An 11304-nucleotide genomic window follows, 5' to 3' on the forward strand; every position below is an offset into this window, starting at 1 on the left:
GCACATTAGCACAGATGGTGTGTGCAAAATTTCTTTGAATGAGCAATTCTGCTGCAGTTCAACTCGAAAGCAAATGAATTTTTACTGTAAACTTTCGACAGATCAGTTCTGTGCTCAACATTGTGCTTTGCAGAAAGATGGCTGGATGTGGCTCTGGGCAGCCTGGTCTGGTGCTTGACGACCGTGCCCATGGCAGGGGGGTTGAAACTCGATGATCTTTGAGTCCTTTTCAACCCAGACCATTCTATGATTCTATGAGTGTCTCAGTTACAGCAGAGGCTGAATCTCAAATTTTGTATTAAAATTCAACTCCGTCTTGTCATTACGGGATGTTAGGGTGACCAGCAAGCATCAGAATAAAACGGTTGTATGAAATAATACAACAGAACTGTACAACTTATAAAAGGATTTCTTGCTAGTGATTTGTTTCTTGCATATTAAGTGATAAGCCATTTTTGTGTAATGAAAGCAAAGTAATTTCTCATAATTCTAGTGGTAAATGAGCTTGTGAGTAAAAATAGCGTGTTTTTTATCATAGAGAAGGAGGTACATTCTGACTAGCAAAAAATGCACTGTTTTATGCTGTTTTATGCACAAGAAGTGTTAATGCATTTCCTAATTTAAAACAAAAAGAAACAAAAGAAAAAAATCCCTGCTGTTTTCCACTGCATTCTAGATTCATTTGGAATGCAACATGCTGGAGAATTTTTCTTTGCAAAATGATAAAAATATTTATAAAAATGGAAATACTAATGGCCAATTTTCATATCTTTGTCAGTTTTGCCTACTAGTCTGCAGCGTATGTACATTTTTCACTGTCTTGGGAAGTTACATTCCTGGAGTTGTCCTCTCCTATGTCTTGCGTAAGTATGGTCTCTTTTCCAATCACAGTTTATGTATGTGATTTCTTCATTATTTGATCTCTGTACAGAGAGTATGTTTTATTTATAGTTATACATACGTGCATATATACGGATGTATATATGCATACATCTATGTAAATTCTGACGAGTGTCATTTGCTCTTTGGAAGACAGCTTACAAGTTTTTTCAGCTGGTTGATTCTGACATAATGTTGCACAGCCATGTATCTCAGATAGAGATGTCAAAATCAGACTAAACCGAGATGATGATAAATGTTACAGTGATCAGAAGTAGTCCCTTGTTGGAACTAAGAATGGTGTCATTTGGTATGCATACCATGGTATTGTTTTGTGGTGAGTAGGAGTGGCTCCCAGAAAATGGATTTATTAAGAGTTTGTCAGACATGGGCATTTCAAGGTGAGCTATTTTATGCAAAGTTAATTATATTGTGCAGAATTAATAATACAGTGCATTGTTTAATCTTTATTTATTAACTTTTTATAAAGCAATATTTCAGTGCATTTTCTCTTTCTGTCTTTATCACAGTATTGTGTGCCTTTTTATGTCCCTTCCTCAAGTGCAATGAATTTGGGCAGAAATTGTGCAACAAAGTTAAGTCTGTTCTGATGAAACTAGATTTTGGAATAGTGGAATACATCAACCAGAAGAAAAAAGAGAGATCTGGTGAGTAACTAAGTGCAGTCCCAAATAATGCACTTCTGTATGCAGATGCCACCTTTTTCGCCTTGCAAACAGTTTGACTTGTCCTGTGAAGCCAAACGTAAAGGTGTTTCTTACTTTGAACCTGGCTGTCATTAGCTTAATGAATGGTAATGTATGGCAAACATCTGGGTATAGTGACAAAAAAAAGAACAAAAGATTTAATGGAAGGAAAAGAAAAAGAGATTTAATGGCAGGATTGATGGTTCTCTTCATATGTGATTAGCTGTACTGCTTGTAGATTTTCAGAAAAAAAGCCTACTTGATGTAAAGTATGAAATGTCTATTTCTATTTAGATAAGGCAAACTCATCCAGGAGAGAGAATCACTCAAGAACACAAAACTGTACATCACAGGATTTTCACTAAGAGACTGAGCTCTGTTCTAGCATCTATATCTGCCTTGTTTTACTCCCAGCAGCAACGAGAAAAAAGAGATGTTTTCTTCCCCAAATACTCAGTAAGCATTTAAGAATTATAGTAGGCTATTAGCTTGAAATTATCCAAAGTTTTTAGTCAGACCAGAGAGAAGTCAGCTTAGAACAAAATCTCACCTATTTCACTTGAAATCCTCATAACCTCAGAAACCCTTTGATTTTAAGTTATAAAGCAATTTCAGGAAAAATATTTTAAGTGGATGAGGTTGTCTTAAGTTTGTTTTTGTAAGCACTAGTTATGATCATTATAACTTTGTAGTTGTAGTCATTATTTGCAGGTAGCCTAACCTTTTTAGTCAGCATTATCTCAGCAGATTTCTTATCTGCTTTAAAATGTGTATTTCTTACAGCAGTTAATGGTATAATTTCCTGTTCCTAAACATAGTGAGAGGACCCGACTACATTTTTTGTTTCTCTCACAGATAGTGAAATAGTTGTTGGAAATAAGGAATAATGCACTGAATTGTTTCTTTCACGCATTGTTCCACCTTGTTCTGGTTTTAAGTGAATCTGGCAGAGAGAGAGATTAGGCTGTTGTTTCATAAATTTCATAAGCCAGTGCTGCCAAAATGGGCCAGTTTAGATTCTTTCCTGCCTCTCATCCTGGAGTTTAATTTAACCCAGACAAGCTCCCTGCATTGCTCACCACTTGGCTTCAGCTCATGAGTTCACACATCCTTGTACTGGCACAAGAGAAGAAGCAGCAAGTTGCAAAAACAACCAACCAACAATAACACGACTGTGCTTTCCAGTGATACTGCCTTCTATTAGTTCAAAATATTCACCAGGTTATTCTCAGGCAGAGAGGAAATGAGGTGAAAATTGTGTTTCTGTTCATCTGTTAGGAGCAGCATTCTGCCAGACATCAGAGGATGCTTTGGATGCATGTTTGCATAGAAATGTTGTGAATGCAGAGTAAGTGGGTGGAATAAATAAATAAACAAACAAACAAACAAATAAATAAAAGGGAATGAATACTTCATGCAGTTATCCAGAAAACTGTATGTTTTCAGGTAAAAGTAATGTAACGCGCTGGCGTAATTACACTGCCTGTTTTAACAGTGTGTTGCAATTGCACCTTGTACTGTCAGCACAGTTTAAAAGACAAATATGCATTATTGAGGACACATTGTTAACACGACCCAACAGAGGCTTCTGAAAGAAGTACAATACAGGTAAATAAATGTGTTTGAATGCATTTCGGAGCAGCATTCTCTCTCCTGCCTTGGCTGCTGCGCAATATATTTCAATAGATATCTAGCCTTTTACTCAGCCTTTTTTCTCAACTCCATAGCATATTACGTTAATGATACCTATATCAATAGGTGACAGTTTGCTGTACTACCTCAGCTGTGTGATAGAGAGCACACACGGAGCCTGGAAGTCCATTGTCATGAGTAGGATAATTTCTTCTTTTTCTTTCAGAAACAGCAAAAACAAAAGCCACAGAAGATGACAGTGAATTAGACATATCAGCCCTGTGTCCTAAGGTGACTTTTTTTCAGTCAGCCATATCTTCTTTTTAAAATATATAGATAACATCTAGACTACTATCTAGATCAGTGTGTTTATTTTATATTGGCTGTAGAATGATTAAAGAATTTCACAGCAAGGGCAGCTGTTTGTATTTGCAGAAGGGAAATTGCAGCTAATTTTTTAAAATTGAAATATAAAAGGGAAATGCCTAGAAATTCTACATAATTTGTCAGATACTTGCTTAATCATTTGTCAGACTGTTTTCAATAATAGTATAAATCAGTATATTATCTACAGATATCTTTCCAAGTATGCATGAGAACACTAACACCTCCTTTTTCTCTTAATATGTATGGCAGACAACTTTTCCATTATAATCAGAACATCAGTTGTTAAAAAAGCAATTAGATTTCTAGAAATTCCGACACAGTATTGGATCTACACAAAGTCATGTGTAGAGCCTGACTTTGACAGTGATCACCTTGAAGGAGTTTTAATATTCTCAAATATACATATAATAGGATAAAAAAATGTAGCAGACATAATTGAACATCGATAAATTCTTAAAGGATAATGAGTTAAGATTTGGCTGTTTTTCACTTACCGTGTGGATAATGTTTTTGTTTCGATTTGATGCATTTCTTTATATTTATGCATATGTTGTATTTGCAAGCTTATTTTGATTTCATTACAGTAAGATATTACATTAAGAATGAGTAATTCGAATTTCCTATGATTTAGCTGAATATATTCATGAATTAAGAAGAGGGATGGCTCATTTCTAAGTCTTCTGTAATATTTTTTTAATGTTTCTACCATTAAAACTTAAATAGGAGACAATGTATAGTGCTGTGATATGCAGGATACTTCTTTTTCAGTATCGAAACATTGGCTTCCTGTAGTGTGAATGTTTGAATTTATACCTAGGTTAGTCCTGCAGTTGCTGCCAAAGAGCTGTCAGTGTCTGACACAGATGTATCAGAAGTATCTTGGACCGATAATGGGACCTTTAACTTATCTGAGGGGTATTCTCCACAGACAGACACATCTGATGGTATGTAACAGCTTCATCTATTTTATCAGCAAATAGCAATCTTGTAAGTTACCTGAAAACTATTAGAGAATTTGAGAACAGAAGTGTTTGGCCTTTCTTTTTGTTTGTTTGTTTGTTTGTTTGTTTGCTTTGGTTTCTTTTGTTTGCTTATTTGTTTGTTTTTCAGTACTGAATTTAAATTTCATTCCAGTGTTTATTTTGGATACACGTTCTATAACAGCTGTCCTCATCTTAAAAACAATGAAGTACATCACTAAGCATCTAAATATATAAGTAGCAGTGAGTAAAACAGATGCATTCAAATATGTCAGATCTCTTCTACCAGACCTATTAAGCAAGTAAACATTTTAAGTTAGTATCACTTCTTTTACGAAAGAAATGTATACTTTGTATGGCTAAACTGCCAATTAAAGACATCCAGTCATGAGCCTAAATGAGACATTAAGACCAAGACTAGGAAGAGATCCTCAAGCACTCGTCTTGATCTTGTCTGGAACTTGAAGCTCATGCTTTTTACAGACCAAGCATTCAGTTGTACTAAACCTGCATAAAAACCAAGAATAGTAGTTTGGTGTAACCTTTGTGTGGATTTGTTGCTCTGCTGATCTTTCACCTTTCTTCTAAGAAGTTCATTGAAAATGGCAAGTAGGGTGATATTACATATCCACATTATAAAGGCCAAATCAATAATGTAAATTATTTTGTTAATATTTCGAGTTGTAAATGAACTGCATTGCATGATCATAGAATTGTAAATTGGAATGACTTCAAAGCTGCTTCTTGTCTCATTGCCCCCAGCTAGTACTGCTGCATTGGTTATTCCATCCCAGTTGCAAGACTGCACAATTCCGGACTTCATAACATTCCCTTTCAGCCCATTCATTTCTCCAGCCTGATGAGGTTTCTCATCTCCAGAATATTAATTGCATCTACCCCCGAGCAGTTTCTTTCTGTCCATCAATTTGCTGAGAGTGCACTCCAGCCCATCATCCACATCATTAATAAAAACTTTGAACAGTGTTGGCTGCAGAGCCTTTCAGAGGCACTACCAGTAACTGGCATCCATTTGGATTTTGTATCACTGGTCACAGCCCCATAAGCCTTGTGGTTGAGCCAATTTTCCATGCACCAAGCAGTTCACCTACCCAGTTCACTCACCAATTGTGCTGTAAGGAAATGTGGGAGAGTCTCTTAAAGGCCTAGCTAAATGAAAAATAAACAACATCCACTCTTCTCCCCTGCGGAGCACTTCAGCAAACCGGACATACACGCAAGCATGAGAGCAGATGGGATGAATCCATGGACTGGCACATTTCTTCTCAAAGCTCTGTGCATTTAAGCTGCCATTTTAAATACACATAACCCTTCCTTATCACCTTTCCGGCCCGTTTTTCCCAAAGGAAATGAAGAAAATGATGTATCAGAGTTTCAGCATTCATTTCCTTAGCCCTTATGAAATCTCTTATTGCTTGTTCTCATAGAAAGTAAGTTCAAATTGAGTATTTTTTACCTTCTCATTCAAATACTGCTTACTACTACTAGCTCAAAGTATTCCCTTATGCTCATTCAGGTATATTCCACAGGCCATGTCTTGTAGTCGGCATGCTTTACACATTTTTAAAAACATGCCATTAAAGCAGTCATTAAAATCTGATTTCTTACTAGTTTGCATTCTGTTTTTATCCACTTGTATATATGAAACTGTACTGGTCATCTGTTGTTTCCATTTTCTGTTCTCTATTTAGCACAAGCGCAGGGCATGACGGCGAAAAACTATGAATTAAGTCTTTACATTGTTTTTTCACATTTGTTTAAACATTCTATTAAAAGTTTATTACACCTTTAAAAGAATTATCGGAAATTTGTAATTTTAATTTGCAAATTGGTAATTTACATATATTGTAACTTATATGTATTTGCAGTAGAAGACTTTAAAGACTTGTCACATTAGAGTTGCTAGGACTTCAGGTGTTTGTTGTATTTAGAACTGGCTGTGATGAACATTTGCATGGGTTGTTTGATATCCAGCTAGATACCACTTGAAAAAGGTATTTTCTTCAAATAATATTGAAAGGAGTTGTTCTCAAGCAGTTTTCCAATTCTCCATATAAATATTGCAAAATGACTTTCGGCAGAAAATGTTAATGATGTGGGCTCACTGAAATGGGAAATGCAAAATAGCTAAGCACTTGCTTTATTTTTTGTTCCTTTGTTTTACATTTTAACCATCTTTAATGGGATTGCAATGATTTCCTTACACGGTACGAATTCAGGTTCGAAGTCAGGTTGATAGCAGGCAATATGAAGCACTGGGTTTTTATTTTATTTTAGATACAAGATAAAGCTCCTCTGTGTTAAGCCCACAGAAGATTACGGAATAATAAATGTATTCAGAGGAAAATAGACAAGTTTCATTTCTACCTGTGGCTGCTTTTTTGGGGAAGCCTTTCTTGTTTGCTAACAGTGTCCCTCTGTTAATCCTATGGTAGATTTTGACCGACCCAGTGATCACGAAGAAGCTTTTGCTAGAGATCTCTCAGAATTCCCTTCTTTGGAAAATGGTGCAGGAACAAACGACGACGATGACTCGAGCATCGGTATGCCCATCCAGCAAAGCAGAAGAAAAGAACAAATGTCTTTAAAGGCGGAGCATTCTTCCAGACAGCGTAAAGAGAGACCGTCCACTGCAGGGCTCTCCTTGCCTTTGACCAGTGACCAAACCTTTAATTTAATGAGCGGTATTGCTGGGGATGTCATCGCCGCCGCGGTGTCTGCTGCCATCAAAGACCAGCTGCAGTCTGTGCAGCCAGCTCCCTCCCGCGCGGTGCCCAGCTTGAGTGAGGAGACAGACACCGAGGAAGCCGATGATTTTGAACTGCTTGACCAGTCTGAGCTTGAGCAGATTGAGAAAGAATTGGGACTTTCACAAGGCCAAGAAGCAGAATCCCAGGAAAAAAAGAAGTCTTCGGGCTTCCTTTCACATCTGCTTGGAAATCATTAACCTGGGAATTGCAGCTGGTGACATAAAGGAAATGAAACATAGAACACACACAAAATCAAATGCAAAAAAAGGAAAATTCTGAGCTGTAAGCTTTAACTATCACTTTAGATGTGTTGTAATAATTTCCCTTATGCAGAGTGAATTAACTGGATAAATATCAGCTGATACTGATAGTTTAACGTTTCTGGTAGTTTTACCTCAATGTAATAGCATGGAAATGAATTATCTATCCACTGTTCGGTCGCAGATGTGTGTTGGAGGTCAGTTGTTCAAAAGGATTGGGGGAGAGGTTTTCTTATCCTATGCCAAACATGGATTTTGGGGTCCTGAGCCAAATTTTCAACATCGGCAATTGGTTTACTCATAGTTGCCAACCGTGTAATACAATTAATGGTTAACACAGCAAGGATGAGTTATCAGAGGATCGCAGTGAGATTAACTAAATCTCACCTCCTTCAATCATGGCAGGAAGTATGAATCCCTGCAGTTACTGTTATGTATAGTGCATCTCCTACTTAAGAATGCATTAACCAGCGGAAGTCTAGTTTAAATGTGTGTGCAGCACTATTGGAGAACTTGATTTAACACTTAAAAAACTTTGAGTTATATTGGATATGGTGATGCATTTCCACGTTCTTTGCTGTTTTAGGCTTGTAGAGTTGTGAAGTGGCACACTACGTGACTGACCACCTGCTGTGTTCCTTCAGAGTCTGGTCCTTGGCAGTATTGCCTGTGTAAAGTCAGCCAATACATTTTTATAGATGAGTTACTGTGTAATCTGAACAGCCTTTTGGGGAGCAGGTGGGATAGTTATTGTTTGGACTAGGGAAGATATAAAAGTCGGAGGTAAAGAGAAGGGCTTTTTTAGCTGCCACTTGCGTAATTCCAAATGTTGTGGGGTTTGTTTCTGTTTTGTTTGGTTGGTTTTGTTTTTCCCTGTAACAACTGCCATCACTTTCAACAAAAGTTGTACAAGCTGGATCTTGTGAGATACTTAAAAGTACTTAGTGATTTGCTATGGAAGACACTCAGAGTCTTTTTCCTGGCATATAATTTAAAACAAACAAACAAAAATGAACTTGTTTCAGTGATTGACCATTTTCAACTCCACACGTGCTCAGTGAATGGCATGGGATCTTAAGCAGGTTACTCGTTTGACTTTTCCTAGGGCTTCTTCATTCACCTTTAACAACATCAAATTGTAATACCACGCAATAGTAATCAAAGAAATAGGAAGAAGTAAAGCTAGTTTTTCTACTGTGACATAAACTGTTAGCAAAGTGGAGGGACCATGTCAGCTGCTACTACAATTGAAGTGATTTTCCATTTGCTGGCATTTTAAGAGGCGAATGCTGTCATCTAGGACCCTCAGAAAGTTCAGCAACAGAGTATAACAATTTCCACTGACGTGTATGTGTAGGTAAACCTGTGTTTGAAGTTAACTCCATTCTAATTACTTTTTCTTTTCTTGAGGTGAAAAGGTAGGCAGATGGCCAAACAGATTGTAGCTAAAGGAAAGATGCTGAGAATTTTTGACACTAGCTTTATCGTCGCTTGTGCTTTTGTGTCAGTAATGCATATTGACTGTGTTTGCCGTCTTTTACCAGTAAAAAAAGTGAGCCTGTGCCTTCATTATCAAATCCATTTCGAAGTAAGTGGATGCTGGATATAGATCACCCAAGGTGCTGCTTTTGAAATTATAGCATCTTACCATTAAAAGCGAGTTTCTGAAAATTATCTTAAAAACACGGCCACATTGCTTTCACACTGTTAATTGTTAAGTTTCCTTTTCAGCTTCCCCCAGCCTGTCCTTCCCATTTGGAAAAAATAGAAACAAAGGAAGCTTCTGCTGGGAAATCACAAAGTTTAAAGGCCATTTATGTTTCTTAGACAAGAACGCCGTGTCCTCGCTGCGTGTATAGGGCAGTAGATACAGTGAGAAGCCTGCAGCTTCCAGGATGCTGATGGGACTTTGCAGAGCTCCTAGACGAGGCGTGCTGTCTGAACAAGGGTGCTGGTGCCCAGGGAAAGGACAGGCTGCGGGATAGGGGAGGCTGGGGAGGCAGCAGTCCTTTGTGAGCTTGGCTGGAGCGGGTAGGTGAGAGTGGTGGCATTGCAACAGTGTGCACTTTATTGCTGTTTTATGAAGAATACTTGTGGTCATGAAAGTACCTAACACTGGGTGCTCTTCTAGGAGAAGAAATCAGATCAAGGAGGATGAGCGGTTGGAGGAGTTTGTTGGACTTTTTGTAAATGATCCATTTTCTGGTTTCAATGTAGATCAGTTTTTCTCCAATGAAGGGTGAGTCTCAAATTTTCTACCGAAACCAATAGCAAAACTTGAGCAAGCAAATTATTAAAGATTAGGGACATTGTTGCTTATCTGAGTGTCTGGAATTCATCTGTTCTCATGCTAGCTGATTATATACTATTTTTTATGCAAGCCCCTAAGTACAGTGCAATGGGAAGGAGGTCATTTTGTGGCATACAGTATTCCTGCTAAAGTAGAGGAAGGCTGTTTATTTTCTGTGGAATGTCACCTCTCCGCTCCCAAACAAGGGCTGGTAGGAAACTCAGCCACACTACATTCCACAAGAGTTGGATAGCAGAATGCAAAGGAAATATTTCTTCTGTAAGCCCTTCCACCCTGTTTAGTTGGAAATAACTTCAGAAGCCTTCATTAAGCTGTATTCTAGCAGCAGCCACAACGTAGCCATTATGTACAACTCCGGTCACATCATCTGCCCGTGGTCTGGCTTGCTTCCTTGCTAACCTTTGCCATCGTCTTCTCATCTTCCAAAGCGAAGTACAAGGGCAGGGAGAGCACGAGGAGGTGTGTGGCTTTGTGTGTTTGTGATGCTAAAGGCCTGCTTTTGGGCCCTTTCCGGGCCCACCCCAGCACGGTCAGGCTGCAGATCATGGAGCATGGAGGTGAGCTCACACCGCTCAATCTGCCCACGTGGTGCCCTAACCCCACTTGAAAACCTACCCATGTGTTCCTACACCTCAGTGTCAGACTGGGCTGTCAGCACTGAATCAGGGATTTAAGCACGTGAAGTGCAGGGCGTGAGCACCTCTCTGCACTGCGCGCTGTCCCGATGTCCCCGCTGGGCACTGACCCATGGCTCTCCAACTGAAAGCAGCACAGGAGGGGAACTCGTTAGGCCCAAAGCTGTAGGATCCCAAACCGCTCTTGTTCTCTGGTTTGGTTTGGTTCGCACTTTTCCAGACTCCACCTCAGCACTCTGAGCACATTTCCCCCCCCGGTCCCGGGGTGTGTTGGCTGCACACCGGCGCACCTCCATAGCGGGTAGCCAGAAACTGGAGCGTTACAAACCGTCTGTATTTAAAGTACTTCACAGCACTTTACCTAGCTTGGTTACTATTTTGTAAACATGGAATTATTATATTGATTGTTTGTAAGACCATTTAATAAATGTGTTAGTTTTTATCTTTCATTATATCTAATGTATGTTTGTTCTCAAGATAGGAGGAAAAAAAAAAAAAAAAGATGGCGAGAAAAGCCTTCGGTCGACTTTTTGCCGCACTCTGTTTATTCCTTTCCTTTCCCTGATGTGAACCAGTGCTTGGCGGTGTGTCGGGTCATTCTGAATAAACGTTGATCTCAGCTCTCGGCCACCGACTGCCGATGTGGCGTTATTTTCCCGCGGCCGGGGGCGGCGCGCTTGGGGTCGGCCTCCACGCCGGCAGGGGGCGCTACAGGCGGCGGGCGGGGCGGGGCGGGGCCCTGCCG

General features: G+C 39.1%; 1 protein-coding gene across 4 annotated transcripts in view; it reads left to right on the forward strand.

The window, feature by feature from the left end:
* FAM134B (family with sequence similarity 134 member B) overlaps positions 1-11187 on the forward strand; it is a 65165-nt gene extending 53978 nt beyond the window's left edge. For all 4 annotated transcript variants that reach the window (XM_003640778.6, XM_040695557.2, XM_004935100.5 and 1 more), the window contains 5 exons: positions 779-863; positions 1410-1547; positions 3445-3509; positions 4423-4549; positions 7039-11187. In XM_003640778.6, coding sequence (XP_003640826.2) covers positions 779-863; positions 1410-1547; positions 3445-3509; positions 4423-4549; positions 7039-7550 — 927 coding nt within the window. In that variant the 3' untranslated portion in view covers positions 7551-11187. The remainder of the gene's footprint in view (positions 1-778; positions 864-1409; positions 1548-3444; positions 3510-4422; positions 4550-7038) is intronic.
* The last annotated feature ends 117 nt before the right edge of the window (positions 11188-11304 follow it).

Source organism: Gallus gallus, chromosome 2 (genome assembly GCF_016699485.2).
Source record: "Gallus gallus isolate bGalGal1 chromosome 2, bGalGal1.mat.broiler.GRCg7b, whole genome shotgun sequence".
Taxonomy (NCBI): Eukaryota; Metazoa; Chordata; class Aves; order Galliformes; family Phasianidae; genus Gallus; species Gallus gallus.